This window comes from Protopterus annectens, chromosome 5.part0 (genome assembly GCF_019279795.1).
Source record: "Protopterus annectens isolate FY-2018-M chromosome 5.part0, PAN1.0, whole genome shotgun sequence".
NCBI lineage: Eukaryota > Metazoa > Chordata > Ceratodontiformes > Protopteridae > Protopterus > Protopterus annectens.
In genome coordinates, this window is record NC_056735.1 from 1,772,331,002 (window position 1) to 1,772,354,137 (window position 23,136).

Below are 23,136 nucleotides of genomic sequence, written 5' to 3' on the forward strand. Positions count from 1 at the left end.
TTATTATTCATAAGATATAGACATGTGCAGCTTTCTGGGGGATTGCTGAGGATTAGAGTTCAGTAAAAATAATGATATTTAATGTTTATGTGTGATAACCTGAAGTGACTCATTAGGCAGGTGACTAGTTTTGAGACGGAAGTTAAGGAGCAAAATGTAATGACCCATGAGTTGATTCAGCTTTCATTGGGTTGATATGTTATCATAACCAATTCTCCAGATGAGAATTTAAATAGTGGGAAATACGGAATTCTGGATGCTACAGGAGGTTGTGGCGGAACTTAATGGAATATCATCAATGGTAAACATTAGATGAGCAGTAAATTCAACTTACTTTTTCCATTGCTCTAAAATTGGTAAATATAGCACATTCCAGTTATATGGTACTAGATTTACTAATATAGTTTCAAACACCAACAGAAGTGAGGTAATGACAGTAAATCATATTAGTTTCTATAAAATGAAAATGGAATAATGAGACAATGATAACATTTTAGTGTGTGAAGCTTAAAATTTGACTAACTGTATATAATTATATAGTCAGAAGTGTTAATGAAATGATGACTATTACAAATTCATCTATTTAGAGTCTTATGACTTATTACATTTCATGAATGATTTATTAGTATACCAATATCTTTTAGCCATTAACATGCATAGATTAATAGGTATTATCAACTTAATTAACAGTTTTATTATAATAACATCAATTTCACTCATAATAAAAATAGATAAAGCATAAAGTTTTTTTGAATTCGACATAAGACTTATAATACATTAACCTCAAAATAATTTGATAAACTTCTTCATTTAGTGTTAGTCAGGTTTCTATTTCTAGTTGGTAAAGACTGTAAAGATTTTTGAGACTTTCAGTTTCTGTTAAATATTTAATAATTTTAGTTTATATTACATCAATATTTGTTATCTTGTACTAATTAATTTATAAAATACAAATAGATTTCATATATTGGAGCCTCAAATTAGGCAATAATTCCAAATCTTTTGTATGATGGATAATCTGATTGGATATTTTTGTCCTCTCAGATTAGGAATGGATTTCATTCCATGTCAGATAAAGGTTTGACTGAAGTTAACTTATTCTTTTAAACATTTTTTCTTATTTTTCAAGTCTCAATTTAAACTTAAGCTCTATCTTTTAATGAAACTTAGTAATGTACTCTTAAAATTCAGCTTCTTTAAGAAGGATATGCAAGATTTAGATAATAAAAGTACTTATTACCTTACCATTTCAAAATTCCAAACTTTTGAAAAAATAAGATAGAATTAACCTTTCTTTCCCTAAATGCTAATGGTTTAAATAATCCAGTGAAAAGATCTAATTTATTAAAATACTTAAAATTAAATAAAGCACAAGTAATCTTTCTACAAGAAACCCATTTTAAAAGTAATGATAGTTTTATTTGGAACCCAAATGAATATTTAAGAATGTCCAACTCTTCATATGTCAAAAAAACTAGAGGGGTATTGACATTATGGAAGAAAAGCATTATCTCTCCACAAATTATATATAATTATGAGGATAAAGAAGGTCTTCTATCGATTATAATAATAAAATAAAGTAATAGGATATGGACGTAAGTTAATGTTTATTAGTTTCCTGGTATTGGTGTAAGAACAATAAAAAAAAAACACTTAGAACTTATAACCAAGGGTAGTCTGATCTTAGGAGGGGGACTTAACTGTTTATTCAATGATTCAGAAACTTCTAATAAAAAATCTTTTTGTAATACTCCTATAGGGAAGAATAAAAAAAATGGATAGATAATTTGCAGTTATTTAATTTATTTTATCTTAAAAATAATAATTCGCTGGATTTTTCTCATTGTGATTTTGGGCATAAGACTCGTACTACAATTGACAAAATTTTTAAATCTCAAGACCTAAAAACAGACATATAATATTTTACAATAATCCCGTGTCCTATTTCTGACCATAGCGCACTCACTTTTCAAATACAGGTAGACTTTAAAAAATTGTCCTACACTAAAAGAATTCCGGCCTATATTACCAAATTAAATTAGTTTAAACCTTGGTTAGATTCAGAAATAATTTTTTTCTTGGATACAAATCTAAATAGTGAAGTGAATATAGTAATTATCTGGGACTCTTTAAAGGCTTATTTATATGGAAGAATTATTACATGGTTTAATAATAAAACAAAGGAATGGGAATCTGAATTATCTAACATGCAAAAACAAATCATTTTAATTAATAATGATAATACAATAACTCTCTTAAACAAGAAAAAAGAAATTGATTCCTTAAATAAAAAATATAATGATATTCTAACCCACAAAACTAATTTAGCTTTAGAAAAATTAAAATTAAATTCTTTATCGATTTCTCCAAAGTATATGCATAATCTAGTATTAAGAATTAAAATATACTCTATCGAAAATAATATTGTGAGTGTGTTTCATGAAGGAAGAAACAATAAAAAAGTATCTGATATAGGGGACGTTTTAGATGCTTTTAGGTTTCACTTTTCTGAACTATATAAAAACAAAAAATGTCAATTTAAAGTTTCAGATAAGGATTTGGACCTATCTAGAATAGAAAAACCTACCAGAAAATGTAATAAGTGAAATTCAAAAAAAAATTCCTTAAAAGAAATTAATGAAAAATTTAAAAAAAGCAAAAACAATAAAGCACCAGGAATAGATGGCATTATTAATGATATTTATAACCTTCTACCACACTCAGCAGTATCAGTTTTACATAAGGCTTTAAATGAGTCATACATACAAGGTATAATTCCACCTTCATGGAAATATTCATCAATTACCCCATACTAAAAGAAAAATAAAGATTCTCATTTGTGCAGCTCATATAGGCCAATTTATCTGATCAGTAATGATTATAAAATCTTAATGTCTATTTTAGTTACTAGATTCAAGAAATCACTAACACAATTTATCACTGAAGATCAAATGGGGTTTATATATAATAGACATACTCAAGATAATATACAAAGAATTATAATTACCATATATATTTTGAATAGGGAAAATCAAGAAGCCCTCATAATTGCCCTTAATATTGAGAAAGAATTTGACTCACTAAATTGAGATTTTCTCTTTAAAATTCTTGAACTATATAAGTTTTCCATCCAATTTATTTATTTATTAAACATATTTATAATAATAATTTAGCTTATCTAAAATTAGGTCCATTTGTTTCTGAATCTGTTGAAATAACTAAAGGTACTAGACAAGGATGCCCAATGTCCCCAATTGTATTTGCTCTAGCAATAGAACCTTTCTCTTTGACAATACAATCTAATCCTAAAATTAAAGGACGTAATATAATTAATAAATTTGATTCTAAGATAATGTTATTTGCAGATGATATTCTACTTACTTTAAAAAAATTCAGAAGAGTCTTTGCAAGAATTAGATCTATTAATTAAAAAATGTTATTGTATTTCAGGATTAAAAATTAGTAGTTCTAAGTCTAAACATATAATTTAAATAATTAAAAAAAGTAATGATAATAGTAAATTGAATACAAAGGAAATTATTGGGAAACCGGTCCCTTCTTTAAAATATCTAGGAGTTGAAATTTGTGAAAATCTTGATTTAACTCTAAATACTAATTATAATAACATTGTTAAAATAATAAAAGATGTTATAGAAAAATGGAATAATTTACATTTAAATTTTGAAGACACGATTAAAATGATTTTGTTATTCAAAATAAATAATATTGCTTTATCTATCCCTATACTTCCCAATAAAAATATTTTAAAAGTAATAAATAAAATGTTATTAAAATTCTTATGGCACCCAAAAAAAATAGAATAGCCTTATCAAATTATATTAGACCATGGGAGTCAGCAGGAATACATTTTCCAGATATAGAGTCATATATTAAAGCTTCTAATCTTAAAATAATTTTAAATTGGATTAATCCAAACTACTCTTCAGCTTGGAAATCCTTACAGGCAATCATTATACTAAATGAAAATAAATTAATAAAAAAATTACAATTTAATGATCTAAGTAATAATATTTGGCATGCACTTTGTATTAATTTACAGTATAATACTACTAAACTCACTAATTCAAATTATAGAAACTATTTATAATACTTTTAGAAGTTTTGTTAATAATAATATTGATATTAAATTGTGGATACCGTTACTATATCCTTTTGACATTACAGAAAACGTCTTCAATGATATTAATATGGATATTCTTAGTATATGGGAAGAGAAAACTTTTACTTGTTGGTATCATTGCACAATCAATTTAGTTACCCTGGATGCACATAATTTAATCAAAAAATGTAATTTACCTAAAACAGATTGGTTAGCCCTTAATAGTTTAATTCCATTCACATAAGACTTATGCCGATCAATAGAAATGTCTTCCTTTAATTCTTTGCCCAAATGTATAGCTCTTATACATGGAACATTACAAGGAGAATACACTTGGAAAAATTTAATATCAAAACTTTATAAAATTATTATTAATTATAAATCTATCCCTAATCAGAAATTTTGGGACTTTATTGCTAAGGATTTTATGTTGTCTCTAACATCCGATAATAAAGCTAATATTTTACTTTATATTAAATTAACTTCTAATTTGCAGGTTTGGAAGATTTTTTCCTGGAAATTTTTACATAGAGCCTTTTACACTCCTTATAAAATTGCTAAATTTAATCTCTTTAAGGAAGTACAATGTTGGAGATGTTCAATAGTTTGTAAAGCTGACTGGTCTCATATTTTTTATGAATGTTCTCATATAAGGAAATTTTGGGATGATATTGCTAAATTTCTTCAAGCTATTTTCAGTGAGTCTTTCATGTTATCAAAATCTTTAATTTTTTTTTGAATGTAACGGATTTTGTTATTCTGAATAATAATAATAAATATATTCTTTGGTCAATAATGGCAGTTGCCAGAAAGTGTATTACGAGAAAATAGAAATCACCTTCCGTTCCAACCTTTGAAGACTTCTTGTCTTTGTTGGATAAAGTAGCATCAACAGAAATACAAGCTAAAGAATTAAGAATTTTTCCCAAAAAATGGTCTAATAATTCTTGGAAGAAGGTTATATCCCTTATTAAGACAATGAATCCAGATCTACCCTCAGTCAACTTACTACTTGGAATTTGGACTGTTGAATCGTATATGTCTTTCTTTATATATGTATGTAATTTGCTACTTTTTAATTTATTGTTTGAGGCCTCTGTAAATGTTTTATATAGTTTTACCATATTTTGTTTTTCAATCATAAATGTTAATTCAAAATGTTTTCATATTCTCTTTACTGAAAAATAATAAAAAATCTTTGAACAACAAAAAAAACCCAAAAACAATATCAAACTGCTCCTAAAAGATCACTTTACTGATCACTGGCTATGCTCCTGGATAAGCAGAACACCATGTTCATAGATTAATACTAGGCTAACTGCCCCTGTGAGCCATTTTAAGCCTAGCCATTTATCCCCTGTGAGACTCAAACCCTGTACCTTGTGTTTGTAAGGCAAACACCTTAACCATTAGGCCACCCTCCCAACCCCATGTTGTCTCTTACTCTAACAAGATCAACTTTCAATGCGTATTTAAACCCTATTATGAGAAGCAAGGTTTACTTCTCATTTTGTTTCTCTTCTTCTATTAATCTATTTATGAGACAGCAATATATAGCTTCTCTCTAACAACTATTTAAAAAAAAGTGGTTATATACTATACTTGTAATCAAGTTTTGTAAACTCGACTATTTATTATTAACTAGCCTCTTTACAATGTTTGATGAAACATTTCTGTATTTGTACACTGTATTGTGATACTCTGTTATACTTTTCCCACTGTTTTTTGTTAATTATTTGTCGGAGCTTTTCTCCCTGGGTCTCCACTGAAAACGGGCTCCTGGCTCAAGTCGGACATTACCCAGTAAACTGATGTAATAAATAATAAATAAATAAACTATGAAGTGTATAAATTGTCCATAACTGAAATATAGTGCAGAGGAATGCTCACTTCAAGTCCATTGTATACTACAATCTTTGTAGTGCAGACGACTTTCTTATTTATTTATTCATCCATTCATATATGTTTGTGTGTGTATGTAAGTATGTATTTCAAAACTTGATGCTTATAATTAAACATTTAAAATAATAATAGGGAAAAAAAATTCAGAATGTAAGGTCCAAAACTGAGTACATCTTAAATTCAAGCTGAGGGATTCAGAAGAAGTCTGCCACTCATGTTAAGGGCTGCTGTAAAAAGGCCCTGTTTACACAATGTGGTATTTTCATATTCAGAGACATGTTAGCTGCAATGAGGAAAGACCTCAATATCAACTAATTTGCATGTCTCTGAACTGTGTTAACTACCATGAGTGCAGATCAACACTTTTCTAGGATAGTTAACAGTGACAGCGGATGCATAGTGTTAGCCCAGGCACTCCCCTATTCAGTCTCCCACATACAGACACACAGTCAAGCACACACACACACACACACACACACACACACACACACACACACACACACACACACACACACACACACCATATACCCCATACTGTCCCTATTGTCAGTGCATGTACAATGTCTTATTTATCCCTACCCTGGTGATTAATGACAGATGTTAGAATTTCACACTTCATATCCTTTAGCACATCCATGCTGCTGTAAAAAATATTATTACTATAGCAACCTTTTAATATGCAAGGGGAGGAATTAATATGTGCCTCTCTTTGTCACCCCGGCAATTTTAGTTTTGTCTCAATCCCTTATGCTACAAGGTTAAAAGGTATTTGTAACTCACAAACTCTTGAAGGGTTTGAATAATCCCTGAGGACCTCAATATATATAATAAAACCCTTGCTACACTAATTCCTCAATTAGTGCAGCAGGTTAATACTGCTGCATCCTGTGACATGGTTACAGGGTTCAAAGCTGTTTTACTATTTTAGTTTTCTTTCTGTTTTTAAGACGTAACTCTCTTTTCATAGTATCCCAGGTGACTAGTGGTAGTGCAGAGGTCTGATATCCTCAATGGGCATGTTCAGGGTTTGAATCAAATTTAGTGCCTGTAAGGCATGCTGTTATAGTAACACTCCCAGCATACAAAAACCAATAAAGCGAAGAGCTGCAAACCACTCCACAACTTATTAAAAGAAAGTGATACACAAAACAAAATCTAAACTCTTTCATCCTTACAGAGATCATTTTCAAAGTTAAAGACTTCCAGGTTGCTTGTGACTTTTAAAAACTCCCTTTGGCCAGTCCCCTTACAGGAATCAACCTCAGCACTTCCTACCAAATTAAGTAATTGAAAAATAAATGTCATCCTCTTAAGGGGACCAATCCATTTTAAGTGCACAATGAAAATGGTAAAATGGAATAAAATATATCATGTGTGTCATATAAGAATAATCCTACAAACATAAGACAGTTTATCACAGATAGACAAAAATTAAACATTCAAATGTGAACTACAATATAGCAGCTCTACACTTCAATTCACTGACAAAATGTGATTATTTATACCAGGAGATCATTTTAATTTGCATTCAGGCATTCAATTTAATTTGCCATGTCATTTCCTTGTGTTCAGGAGATGTTTCAGGGTCACACCACCTTTCATTGTATATCCTCTTCTCCAAAATGAAAGAGATAAACCTCTTGAATTGAGGACATAAAATGGAGTGCCTATACAAGGCCTTAGTGGACTTTTCCTTTTTTAACTGATATACACGTTCCATAATTCTGTCTCTCAGCCATCTAGTAGTCTTACCCACATAAAATGTTGGGCACAATAAGCATGTGGACACATGTACTACTCCAGAGGTGTCACGATTACAATGATTGTGACACCACACAGTTTTTTCAGAATTCCTAACTGTCACATAAGGACCACTGTTAATAAACTTACAATATTTTCAATGACCACATTTGTTCATTGAGCCAACGGCACTCTGGATCCATTATAAACATTTCGTTTTTCTAACAAATTTTTAATGTTCCTTCCTCTGCTAAAAACAGTTGTCCGAGAGTCACCCAACAAAACATTCAACTCCTGTGTAAAGGTTAGAATCCAGTTCTTTTTAACAATATTCACATATTTAAATGAATCTACTGCATAAGGTAACACAAAAACTGGCTTAAACCTATCCTCTTTGTATTCCATAACTTCTAATTAACTCTCTTAAGAAGTTGTACAGGATAATCTCTACTTATAAACATTTGTGCCCCTTTTTTAGCCCATTAATAAGCAATGGTTCTTCCCTTATTATCCTTGATAGCCTCACCATCTGCCCTTTAACTATGGCAACCTTCCGGTGGTGATTATGTTAATCCTCTAGAAAGGTAAAAAGATTGAAATAGAAACTTTTATATCATACCTTGAAACCACTACTGGGTACTTGAGGCTCACACATCACATAGGGAACCAAAGTATAGGTTTTTTGGATATTACACTTAGTGAAGATTTGATTCTGCCATGGTGGTGCAGCAGTAGCGTTGTTGCCTCACAGCAAGAGGTTCTCCCGTTCGATTCTTGGCTGGAGTGCGGGGAGTGGCTTCTGTGTGGAGTCTGCATGTCCTTCCCGTGGTTGGGTGGCATTCGAAAGACATGCTTAAATGGGCATGCCTTCATTGAAGGTTGGACGTTGAGCTGGCACCTCGGTGTTCGTGAAAATCTACTGCCAATCATTAGCAGATCAGAGACCGCTGTGGCAACCCCTAACCGGGAAAAGCCGAAAGACAAACAACAACTGAAGATTTGGAGGCCAAAAAATTTATCTCTAACATATACTGAAAACAAACATTTTCTAATTCTTATCTTCACTTTGACAGTTGTCACTCTCACCATCAGAAGGTTGCACGCATGTACGCGTGCGCACACACACACACACACACACACACACACACACACACACACACACACACAGCCTCTCACTGAATCATACCTCTGAACTGTCCAGATTTTTGCAGAATATCCATATTTTTGCTTTGTATTTTTGATTTGATCCTTATAAAATTTGTGGATTTCTGGCAAATTAATGAGCATACAGTTCTTTAAATACAGACAGCTATTTGAGTTTCAAACTTCATATCCTTCAGAAAATACATGATAACACAAAACATTTTATTTTAGCAACTTTCAAAGTTTAGAGAACTAAATTTTAAAATATGTCCTTATTTTTGGTCTTTTATACCCCCATCATTTTTGGCTTTGTCCAGATTTCTTTTGCTAAGAGTTTAAGAGGTATACATCCAATCATATTCACAGATACATTCACCTATTCACACCACACACACACACACACACACACACACACACACACACACACACACACACACACACACACACACGCATGCGTACACACACACACACGCACACACACACAAACGCATACACACAGACACACATACACACATGCAGGTCTCCTTCAGAGTATCAAAAGACCACATCATCAGGGAGGAAATTATTGAAACAACATCAATGAAACTTTAAAACATAGAACACTCAGAACTTCAAAAGCTATACCCAGGAAAAGAACCATTTGGCCATTGGGATAAACAATACAAAAAAAAGCAAATAAAACCCTCCAAAGTGGGGGGATTCACCCCAACACTGTGATGTGGGGGCTGCTCCTCCAAACCCCCCTAACTAAATATACTAACTCTGAGAGCATGTTACAATGGGGAAAGGGCAGTGTTCACCATGGTGGCCAAGTGGTTCTTTTCCCAGGGTTTGTTTGCAATGTTTCAGGTGTTGAATGTTTTAAAGTTTCGCTGATGCTGTCTCGATGATGTCATCTTCAATGAGGTGGTCTTTTGATATTTTCATGTAGACCACACACACACACACACACACACACACACACACACACACACACACACACACACACACACACACACACACACACACACACACACACACACACACACACACACACACACACACACACACACACACACACACACACACACACACATACCTAACCTGTCTCCTCAATAACTCCCCTAGTGCTACTTCACAGGTAAACACATGCATTCACATATACTCACATATACAACCCTTCTTCTACACTCATGCACACACACAGTGTAGCATTACTTTACTTTAAACCCCCCAGCACTTACCTCTACCATGATGGATGTACACAGCATTTTGGCTATGTTAATTACTATGAGCAACCAGGAGTGCCCATGCAAATTCAAGCAGATGAGTGATTCTGCCTTGCCACTGGCAGTTTTGGAGGAAAGCACATGGCTAATTGGTATACGCCTTTCCCACGGAATGCTTCATTAGCAAATAGCAAGGTCACGGACTGGTAGGACTGTCTTTGAATTCAAAAAAGTCATGGAGAGGTGTATACCTTGTGTACACCTCATGGTAACTTTTCTGAATTTGTCTCATGATTATAAACTATTAGGTAGCTAAGACTTTCACATGGACCTTGCTTAAATGTACAAAAACCTAAAGTTCATGTAGGAATCTCTACCAGATACCCTTCCAAAAAGACAGAAGTTAAGGGGAAAAAAGTTTTACCTGATGTCTCCAGATTATCATTTGGAACACCAGCAGTCCCACACAGCTCATTAAGATAAGCAGGGTCCAGATCAGGTGATAGGTAACATCTTAAATATAGCATGACAATGAGCAGGCAGTGTAGATTCTGCAGCATTAGCATCATACATTAATTTTGAAGTATACTATTTTGCATCCTAGCCACAGAACATTGCATTCACTGCTGGTTGGACAAGTCACCATCCAAAGGTCTTAGGTACAGGAAATGACAGTATTTACAGAAGGATAACACTAGTGCGTTTATCACCACCACAAGGTCTGATCTTTGTAGCAATGTTTAATCTGGGCTAGGTTCCTAAGATGGAAGTAGTTTGCCTTAAAGACAGCATACAAATTGTCATTAAGAGCATCACTGCCTGTGAAATCTCTAATTTCATATAAAAACTATAACAGAGTTTGAATTTTTTGTTAAGAATTGAACATTTTCATTTTGAGTGTCAGCAAATGAAAGTATTTTGTACTCAAACAAGACTTGATCAAGGGAAGTTGACTGTATCTTTATTTGATACAGCATCTGATATTTTATCATGTTAAAGCAAGAGGTAATTACTCTAATAAAGAAACTTTACTATGGATGGAATTGCCTTGGATAATATGGGATACTGAGTGTACCAAAGCATTATATGATAGGCTATGGAACATTTCTGAGTTGTATAAACATGTATTTTCCTTTGGGCAATCTAGTTAATGTGTTTGATGATATTATTCCTTTTTTCTTTACCGGGGATGGAATAAATTTAATTTAACCCCTGTTCTTTGTGCTGTGGTATCTTTTACCTCTTCCTTGGCTACCACCAACTCAGCAGATGAGATCTCGGTTTAACACCTCATTGACTTATCAATAAACAAAAAATCAATAAATAAATAATGCCAATTTAGTGAGAAACAGAACACTGTAAGTCAGCACATAAATGCACAATAAAATTAAATGTAAAGCAATCAATATAAAAATATAAAAAGTGTCAAAGGACAATCATACATTCTTAAAAGAAGCAGTGTCATCCATTGTAATCCAAATGATTCAACTCTGAATCATAACCTTTACATGCTGACCTCTTGTCTTGTCAGAGAGCCAAAAGTATCAAAACACAGCTTTCCTTTAGTGAAATTAGGAGGTTAAAACACACTAAATTTCCTCCACTTCAGATAACAATAATAGCCTTCAACAAATAACAGACTCCAACATGTGTAGATGGACCCAATCAATGTCCCTGGCACATTAAAACAAAAATCTCAGAAAAACCAGAAGCACCGCAAAACAAAAAATACCTTTGTTCAGCAAATGACCCAGTGATGAAGCACACTAAATGCAAAAAAAAAGAAGAAGATGTTTGTTATAAAGTTGTGCACAGTGATGAAGAAATTAACACGGCTGCAATGTTTCCTGCTTTTTTCACAGTTTATGGCTTTGCTGCCTTCTGAGTGGAATCTGTACAGTCTACCTGTGTCTTTATGGAATTTCACAAGCTGCTTGGGTTTCCTCATATATCTTAAAGACATTAGTGGGTTAAGTGGCAATCCCTGAAACTGCTTATAGACGTATTTCCCACGTGTGAGTTAGTGTACATATTTTATAAGTGCGTATGTGTGTTTCCTGCAATAGGTTGTTGCACATCCTTGACTACTTTACAGCCTTGTGCCCACTAAGTGACAGGATATTATGCTCCAGTTTCCTCATGATCCTGAATTGCATTAAGAAGGTTATCAAAGAATGAATGAATGAATGAATGAATGAATGAATGAATGAATGAATGAATGAATGAATGAATGAAGTTGGCATAAATCTCCTAAGGTTTCTTGATTGATGCAGAAATGTCTGTGATGTGACATTAAGTATTATGGCGCTGCACTGCTAATACAATAGTATAGCTCAAACTAAAGTAAGTTCCTTACATTGGTTTTGCACTATAACGATGTTTTTTTAAGAAATCCTACTCATATTCAGTATATTGAGAATATAGTCATACAATAAGCCGTGCAGTAGCAAACATGCTGTAAAATAATTAAACAATGACAACTACACAGCACACAAGTGAGCAAATGGCAGACCAAGTACAGCAGAACCACTCATAAGGCAGCAAGAAGTTAATAACCCAAAAGATAACACATGCCATTTGTTTATACATTTTATTTAGTAATTAAGCATTTAGGAGTTTCATTTGATGAGCTTTCTGGGAAACAGAATAGCTGCACATAGATATGTATCTGTTAAAAATAATTTGCATGTACACATTTTAGTATTGCTTATGTTTTTTTAATAAAGCTGTTGACAGGCCTTGCCATAGTTTTGAATCCCCTGCGAAGCATAAGAGATAGCCATAAGAAGCATAAAGCTCCAGGTGTGCAGATTTGGAGCTTTTTGTTAAATTACAAATCATAGTTACGACATATGATGTCCCCAGTTGTTCAACAAGAGGGCTAAACAAAGAGTGAGAGTGAGAGTCTAGGGACCTTAGCAAATGTTGGAGGACAGTCGCAAAGACACTGAAGCTGATTACTAGACAAAAGATTAACAGTGATGTAAGCAGCAATGCAGGAGAATAAGGTATGTAAGCCATCTGTTTACTGGATTGTTGCAAACATGGTCTAGAATAAACAATTCTGTGATAGATGAATAAAATTTAAGCAGGATCTTACTGATAAGTATAACAGCATAGTCAAAAATTTTATCATGTCAGCTTAAAGGATACAAGTAGGACATGGGAAGTGATCTGGAATAAACTGTGTGATGTGGAAATAAAGTTTAAGCAGGATTTTCTTGGTGACTATAACATCATATATACAGAAAGAAAGCAGATAGCTGCAGAGAGGAAGAAATGCTAATGATATGTGCAACTCTACTAAGGTAAAACCGCAGAAGATATATATTATCCTTCAATGGCCTTTATGAGTAGGGGGTAGAAGAGACATGTAAAATTAGTAAAATAATATGGAGCAGTGGAGTCAAGCTTGTGAGGAGGCTTTGCAGGCACTGAAACTTGACAAAGCAATATATTTTGCACTAATGGCAGTTTACTCCAGATAGGCTTATTAGGTTATTCCAAGGGGTTCGATATCTATATTTGGAAATATGTCAGTATTGAGTCATCTCACCGCCAGCTGTATGGCAGACAGAATATATATAATGCCCCTGTCCTTTTCTATACATACACCCATTTCCATTACCATATTAAGGCATTTGATTCTGGTCAAACAAATGTTTTCATTATGTTCATAATCATTATTCTTGTGCTAGAAACCTATTGCTTATTGTGCGTACAAACTAGTTCATGCTGGTTAATGATGATTGCAATATTTAACACCTTGTATCTTTTGCTTCCTGTGAGGTAGTAACGGGACACCCAGCCTAGTGATGACTGATGGGCGAAGGAGTATCCATAACAATGGCAGTTTTGTAATCCGTACTGTGAAGGCTGAGGATTCAGGATACTACCGCTGTGTAGCAAGCAACAACTGGGGAGCAGATGAAATTGTCCTGAATTTGCAGGTCCAAGGTGAGAATCAGGTGTGCCTGCTTTTCTTCTCTATGACAAATACAGTCAAAATGTATTGTTACATTTCTCACGCATCTGTGTTTTACATTTTATTTAATTCTCCTGATATTAAAACCACAAGTGATTTGAAAACGAACAAAAATTAAATCTTTGATGTTTTACTTTCACTGTCAACTCAGCTTTTTCTTATGACCAGACCCAAAATAATGATGTCAGTGTCTATAATGGGAATGATTTAAATACAGTTGCAAAGAATTCTGGGTAATCAAAAGCACTATACTTCTTTAGGCAAATGGTTACTTACATACATTATGGTGATACTAATAAAGTATCATAAGTAATCATTTTCAATGCATGATGTTCCATCTGTGAGGCATGGCTGACAACCTGTCTTGCTAAGATATAAGACCTTCTTGTTACAGTTATGGAAAATAGTACATTATGCATTATCAGGGCTGGTGTTAGCATTTTGGGGGCCACCAGCTAATATCAAGTTGGTGGTCCCCTGGGCTCTTCCAGTCTAAGGTTCATCCTGTCACTGCCACTTCTTCTATCCATCCTTTTTTCTCATGCTGCAAACTTTTAGGAATAATACATACAGACTGACCTGTAGCTACAATGTTCTTACTTTACAACAAGCCTATGTACCACATTGTAATGGCCCATTTCACAAAGAGAGATTCACAGTTGCTGGCATTTATATGTAAGAATGATACATTACAACAACTCTATGTGCAGGTTTGGACTTAGGTGAAATGGAGCCCTAGGCACTGCCTACTGTTTCAACACTCCCTCCAAAATGCTCATGCGTGCGTGCGCGTGTACACACACACACACACACACACACACACACACACACACACACACACACACACACACACACACACACACACACACACACACACACACACACATTCTCCAGTGCTCCCCTCTGTTTCTTCCCATCTTGGGATCCCCACACCAGGCACACTACTTTTTTCATCCATTTCTCACATTTTACAGTTCTCTTTAGTTTTATTTAAGAAGCCATAACTTTATATATGCTCTGAAGTGCTTTATATTTCTTTTTAATTTTTACACAGCCTTTTTATCCAATGATAGCTTGAACAGAAATTACGATAAAGGAAATAAATTCAGTGTTGCTGTTCAGCTTTATTTTTCCTTTCAACAGACCATTCCTGAACAAGACAGCACAGTAAAAACCATTTAGAAATAACTCAATTGAGCCGGTGCCCCCAGAAGCTATAAGGGTTATTGATGCTCTAAAATGGATTCTAGAGCATTTTTCAACCTTTTTACCCAACAATGGCCTAAACAAAAGTCACTAGTAAGAAGAAGTATTCCAGTCTTATTTTTTTATTTTCAATGAAGACATAAGTTGTGCTCAAGCCTTAATGTTCAAAGCTGACAAAATAGTAGCTCATAATAAACTAACAAGTCAATTGTTGCGAGGATACACAGATCCTGTTTGGGAATACTGCCTGCCTCTCTAATCCCCAAAAAAGACAGTCACTGCAAATATGTCTGGTGTTGGATTGGGATGAAAGCAGAGGTTCAAATGATAATTTTCATGTATTTCAAGTGACTGCTGAAATACATATACATAGCATGCCTCAACTTTCATCCCTAACCCTCAAAAACAACCAACCTGTATACATGCCTGATGTCTGATTGCAAGGAAAGTGAAAAAAAACAATAATGCTTGCAGTAATGTGTTGTACTTTGTTGCTACTAGAGAGTACACTTCCCCTACAGGAGCTAAAGTAACTTTCTTTGTACATTTCTGAAGTCTGTATGAAAAGTAAAGGAAACAATGACCACAGAATCCCCAGCCCCCCACACAACCTATAGCAATTGTTTGTACATTCACATATGAGCAGGGTCTGTATTATAACGGGTGCAAACTGAGATCAGAAGTCATTATTAGTTTTATCCCAACGGGGTCACATCACAGTCCTGTACAGGTTAAAGAGTGTAATCAGAAAATTAAAGCATTTTTTCTCAACCAGAAACAGCTTTTGTGGGGCTCCCACAAAGTCAAGGATGAATAAGGCAACCCCCGTATCCATTTATATAGTCTGGGAAGGAGGCCCACCAGATTCCTAGAAGATCTAAGTGTCTGCGTGTTACTTTTGAAATATAATTACTTGTTAGCTGCATTTTTTACTGATACCAAGAAGAATAAGGTGTGTGCCCCGACATTATTGTATGTGTGAACTGATAAAAATTGGTGATTTTGTTAAACACATACACACACGCGCATAAGTGACAGCAATGCTAGTTTTCTACTTATTTCAGCAAATAACAACACATTGTGCAACACTGGTACTGCCACACCAAATCAGTGACTGCCATTTAGCAGTCATCATACAGCAGGGGTAAGTCACTTTTATTTACCTCATTGAGGAGTAATTGAATACCTGTCTCTCTCCCTGATTTCACAAATATTCCCTGATTTTGCCCCATAATTTTGCTCCATCCTTCCTAAAAAAAAGTCTTATTTGCTGGTAAATCATTCAAAATTACATTCAGGCAATAAATCCAGACATCAGTTTTATACTTCTTGCTGTCCAAAAAAAATGCATGTTGATGCAAAATGTGTTATTCTAGTACCTTTTTAGTGAAGTAGAGAAAATTTTAAAATGTGTCCCTCATTTTGGGTCTTTATTCTGCTATTAGTTTTGTTATTGAGCAGAATTCTTCAACAAAGACATTTGGGAATTATAGTATCCAATGTTCTTCCTGTACATATTAAACTGCCTAAAAGAAAAAACATCCCTGACAATCAGAAGCATCAGCTCTTCTTAATATCCAAGGTGTGCACTGACATCAGTCACTCTGGGCTGCTGATTGATCTCTCTATTGCTTACCTTACACATGTTCATTATCAGTTTTAATCTAACAGGATCATATCACAGTTCTATTAAGGTTAAAGGGTGTAATGGAAAATTAATTCATTTTTTCTCCTTGCTTTCCCCAGTCTACAACAGCTTTTGTGGGGCCCCCCACACAGTCAAGGATGATTAAGGGGCCCCTCTGCAGCCATGGGTACTGTAGATGCCTAAAGCTGGCTAGTTAGTTTTTGTGGGCAGGATGTCTACCACCAGGGTTTAACTAAGCCACAGGCATTATGCCAGTGTTAAAAATATTTAATGGAATTGCAAAGTCTGTTACTTGACAAAACTCCATTATTATAAAAGATCTTTGGATTTTGAAGGAGATATAAAGAGTTATTATTAGCCACCTGGTTTATTAAGCATACAGCATTGCTGTACTAGCTTTTGCTGGTTTAACAGACATGTTACAAAATATCAAGATAAAGTAACTTGCTATGGTTGGGGCCCCCAAGAACCAGGGGGCCCCAGTGACCGCAGGGTTTGCAGGTGCCTAAAGCCGGCTATGCATTAATGAAGACAGTGAGGTTTTGTAGGTTCAGTCTTTTATGATGTCATGTCAGGAGTTCTCAGCTTCAAGAAATGTTTTAAGGGCTTGGATATATTGGCAAAATCAGTTGCCAAAATAATAAACTTTTTCCATTACACACTGCAACATCTGATATTATTTATGTTAAAGATTTCACTCCCTTCTCTAATGGTTTGTTATTTACACTATGGAAAGTGTGACAGTACGCTTCAAGTAATGACACCCTCTATTGTGCCTGTTATTGAAAGAGGATGGCATAATCTGGCAGATGAAACTTGTGTCAGTTTTAAGTACTTTTTATAACAAATCTCATTACCTCATATGCAGACTCAGCCTAAGGAACTCCAGTACAATTCATTTTTTAACTCCCCCCAAAGCTAGCCATCAACTGCCTCCAGGTCCTCTTCTCTCCTTGCTCACCAAGTTTATTGGATCCACCTTAGCCATCTTCAGCTCAATACAACCCATATCCAGGGCCAGTGAAGAAGTCAAGAAAGCTGGTGTGGTATCATATTGTAGCCAGGCTGTATGCCCTAACTCCTGCCACACTGTGATACTGTAATAGTCTTGCTGCTTGAATGTACAACCTGATCCCTGCTGCACTGTGATAGTCTTCCTGCCAGGGCATATGTCCTAACCCCTGCCCTTGTGATATCATTGCTGCCAGGATGAAGGCCCTTACACCTGCCACACTATAATAGCCTTGCTGCCAGGGTATAGACCCTAACCCTTGCCACAGTGTGATAGCCTTACTGTCTGAGTGTACACCCTAACCCCTACCACACTATGAAATCCTTGCTGCCAAGGTGTAAAACCTAAACTTGATGCAGTGTGATAGCCTTGCTGCCAGGGTATATGCCCTAAGCCCTGCCACATTGAGATAGCCTTGCTGCCAGGGTGTACACCCTAACCCCTGTGACACTGCAGCATCCTTGCTGCCAGGGTATATGCCCTAATCCCTGCCACACTGTGACAGTCTTGCTGTCAGGGTGTATAGCTTAACCCCTGCCATATTGTGATAGCTTGCTGCCAGGATGTACACCCTAACCCTTGCCACACTGAAATAGCCTTGCTGCCAGGGTGTACACCCTAACCCCTGCTACATTGTGATAGTCTTGCTGCCAGGTTATACATTCTCACCCCTGCCACACTGCAATAGCCTTGCTGTCAGGGTGTGCACTCTTACTCCTGCCACACTGCAATAGCCATGCAAGCTCCACAAGTGCTGCCTATGTGAGATGCATGCATGTGTCCACGTATGTACAACATCCCTGCCAAGTGGTATACTGCAACACACCTGGATCTTAATGTTCCTATTCCAGCAAGCCCTAGCAGTCTCTCCCTCCCCCATGATGGGCAAGCTGACATTAGCACCTCACTCCCATTCTCCCATATGCATCTTCCAGCACCTGTGCTGCAAATCAAATCTCAGTCTGATGTGCATTTCAGAAGTCAAGTAATGGCTATTACTAACGTAAGTATTCATGGACAGCATCAAAATGCTTGTATAATTACTACAGTGCTTATAACCTGGCTATACTCTTGTTCTGAATAATGTATTCTAAAAATTTCATTGCAATAATTTAAGTTCAGGCTGTGGGTTATTGAGGGATTCACTTACCCCATCCATTTGATTATACTGCGACTTACGTTATTTTTAGGTTACAAAGGGTAAAATAATACGTTTTGTAGAAACATCATCTTTGGTGATGTTTTGCTTAGTTATACTTTCATCAACACTTTCTATCACATGACAAAGTTGACTAAAGTGATTGTGTTGCCCTCACTAAGTGTTAATGAATTGTCTTAAAATTGCTTTTTTTTTGTTCTAAATAATTTTGCTAAAATGTTTAATACATAAGATTATGGCACAGTGTGAACCAGCATCATGAGGTCTATTTTTACATGTATTCTAATATTCAGGCATTCTCAATGGAGATGACTTTTTATTAACTTACATTGCTTGATTGCTTCTAAGTACGTATTTCAGCTGAAGGGTGAGTTGCTTAATGCACAGTTTATTTCTTTTTGTACCAATCTACAGTCTTTCTGCAAGTTCTATATACAAACAATATACAGATTAGTCTTGAAAAACAGTGAAACACTGCCCCATCAGCTAGAGAGATAAATCTCTGACAATAACTGCATGCCCAGAGTCATGTTAGCATCTCAGAGACCTGCAGGAACAATGGAGTGGTAAGATTTTGCCAGATCATCATTATTCAACCAGAGGGTTTTAAATTATGTAGTAAAATCATGGTGTTGAATGGGACTCAAATCAACAGCTGGGCTAGTTTTTAGGCGGGCTTAGGAGGTGTCACCACTAGGGAGGGGAGGGGAGGGGAAGGAAGATTGTCCAAGACCATGATTAATTGTAGACAGTTGCCTGTAAAATGAGTGTCTGTAATATAAAAAGTAGGGTTTCCAGTAACATACTTAAGTAATATCCCTTCACGTGGCCATGGTGGCTTTCTGATTCATCAAACCCTGTGGTATCATTTCACTAAAATAGGGTGGCAAACTGGTGACCCTTACTTAGGCTAAGCTACATTCATCTTTTGAAAATTGAGCTGTGGATGCGCCATTGCATAAGTATTATCTCTAGATTATTTGAGTAATAGTACATTGAAAAGATGCTACTTAAAATAATTTACTTTAAGCAATACCAGTCTCCCTAAAATAAAATAAAATAAAAATAATATAAAATAAAAGGAGTTATGGAAGAGGCTGCAGATCCAGACAGAGTATTAAATATGCTTGAGACATGTTCCTCAAATCATTTAGATGAGTGAGTTTTATTTCAGGGATATCATATCTGGAAAGGCAGCTATAAAATATCATGTAGTATGTATTTATTTCTTTGAATTATGAATTTATCAGGACAAACATGATGGACTGGATTCTAAAATAATTCCTGTCAGCTGTTGCAGGTTACTGCATTGACATCCCAGTCTACAAAGCAGTCTAACATGAGTGTTGGAGTAATTTACTCCACTGCCATTTATTCTGACAAAGCAGTCTTACATGAGAGTACCTCAAATGGATAGAATTACTGACGTCGAATTATAGTTAAGTGCTACACAAAAAAAATCAAGTAAAGCATCTAGTAATGCTCATCCATCGTTTTAATTCTGGCTTGCTGTACTGAACACTTCATAGACTATGTAAGACTATAACAACTTACTGCATTACTAGTCATCGAGTGGTTTTACTGCTCGCCACTCTGTAGTTTGAATAGTTGCAAATGACTTACCTTAGTAATTCTCCTTACGTGAGATTGTACTGTAATGATGTTCTTCCTGAGTTTTAAATTATAATCAGTTCCTTAAAGAAGTTGCAAACAAAAAGCAAAGTAACTAGTAATATCCTGACCCTAAAACCCCATTTCTCTTTTCTCCAGACAGAGCATTCCCACAAAGGCCAGCTAGAGATTAATGGAACCTGCAAGATTAATAGTGATTGTATAAAAATATTTCTGTACCTTTATCAGTGATCTCTTATAGTATGCAGGAAAAAGCAGATCTCCTTTTGCAAACAATAGTATCTCAGCCACCAACACCAGCAACTATGTGTTACCAGATGGTTTACTATCAAAAACACGAAAATCACTTACGTGAATGGTGATTTCCATGACAAATAACGTTGACTCATACATATTAATTAGGTCATATGGTTGACGCAACAAAGTCAACAATTTCTGTCAATCTTACTGTGTAACTCTCCCATTGACAACCTTGCTATGAGTTCCTGCCCTGTGTACATCCTTCTAAATGGACATACACATGAACATCAACATTCCAACTGTCGCTCCGACCATGTTCGAGGAGGAGGCTGTCGTGCATGTCAGTGTCGACCTTTGGAGTGTAAACTGTTACCAGATAGTGTTCTTAGATACAGATGTTCATTAGCCAGCACCTAGTTAAACACTTGTTTCTTGACTTGCATATCTGCTAAACCTATTGGAAATTGTACTGCTTACAGATTTGCAAGTCAGGGACAGAAAAGTTTACACACTACTGATCATGCACTCTTAGAGCTAATCAAATTCTCTGGAAGTATGCTATCATGCTGTTAGGAGTTGCAGTCAACACTGTAGCAGAGATGCCATTTGACCCCTACAAGTAGTGTACAAGTACACATACAAAGGGGGAATTGCTAAACCTCTAAAAAATAAAAACGAAAAAAGACAGAAATGAAGAATCAGCGCCCCCACAAGTATAGCACCTTAGGCAGGTGCCTAGTTTACCTCTGAGTGAGGCCGGCCCTGAAAATGGTGAAAAGTAGCAGTGAATTCATTACTTTTGTGTTACAAGTTTCAATTGTTCAAAATGACAAATGGATTCAGTTTCTGTCTTGTATCAAAGTATTGTACACGGCTTTAGAAATAAAATCTTTGTTTTTAGATGCAGGCATACCTCTCAGCTGACCAGGATTTGCCTCATATTTTTATTATTTTTTTGCATAATTTCTGGCTTTCTAGTCAATCATTGAGAATTTCAGTCCCTAAATAATGACAGACATTTGAGTTTTGGACTTCATATCCTTTGAAAAATGCATGCTAAAACAAAACTCATTCTTTTAGCTACCATTATCTTTTCAAAATTTATAACAGCAATATTTAAAAGCTGACCCTGGTTTTGGCACTGTGTAAATTATTGAGCAAATAGTTTATGAGGTATGGCTGCAAAATGTTAAATGCATTATCATTATAAACAAAATATCCTGAACTATTTGTGATTTCAATAAAATCCAGGGCTGTGTGAGATTTAAGATTCAAATGATTTTACTGTTATTGGAAGAAGTCTGTTTGCATGTATTACTATATAGCAATCTGTGGCCAGAGTAACAGCAATGGATAGTACACGTGTGTGTGTGTGTGTGTGTGTGTGTGTGTGTGTGTGTGTGTGTGTGTGTGTGTGTGTGTGTGTGTGTGTGTGTGTCTCTGTCTGGTGCAGGGTTTGACTCTCACATGGGTTAATTGGCTAGTATTAAAAGGGCCCAAAGGGCAGTTAGTCTAGTACTAATCTATGAACTTAGTAGTAGGAGAGACATTGTGTAATTTATTGGACTAATGCATATGTATGGTGCAATAATTCTGTGCAATGTTCAGTCTACATAGCTTTCATCTGAGATTGTACAGCTCTTATATTTGATTTTCTTGGCTTAACAGACATTGATCCCATATCTCTTGCTGCATTTGTGGCAAGCTTTTCTGGCTACATTGATGATGCATTATATTGTTGCAGTAATTATGAATTTATACTCTTCAGTCAGAGAAATTTCCCTGTTTTATAAAGGCTGAATATAAAAGCTATTGCTGCTTCACAGACATATTACATTCAAAATAGGTTTCACATGTTTCACACTGTCATTTGCTTGCTGCAGATATTGTAAATGTAGGAGTCTGACAAACCAAAAGAGTCTTCCTTCTCTAATGTATTCTTTTGTTGTATAAATGATGCTTATACATTGCTAAAATGGTGGTAAAGAAGGAACAAAAGAGAAAGAATAGATGAAGGGTGAAGAGAATGGGAGACGGGATAACCAATTACCTTGTAATACCTGCTTGAGTGTAGTCATATGCATGCACTAAATGGAAACTTCTCAAGTTATGTTTTCCTTTTCATTACAGTTCCACCTGAC

General features: G+C 35.2%; 1 protein-coding gene across 2 annotated transcripts in view; it reads left to right on the forward strand.

Moving 5' to 3' along the window:
• Window positions 1-23,136, forward strand: part of DSCAM (DS cell adhesion molecule) — a 3,720,739-nt gene that overhangs the window by 3,111,364 nt on the left and 586,239 nt on the right. For both annotated transcript variants that reach the window (XM_044071570.1, XM_044071571.1), the window contains 2 exons: window positions 13,907-14,070; window positions 23,126-23,136. The exon at window positions 23,126-23,136 is cut by the window's right edge and continues 88 nt beyond it. In XM_044071570.1, coding sequence (XP_043927505.1) covers window positions 13,907-14,070; window positions 23,126-23,136 — 175 coding nt within the window. The remainder of the gene's footprint in view (window positions 1-13,906; window positions 14,071-23,125) is intronic.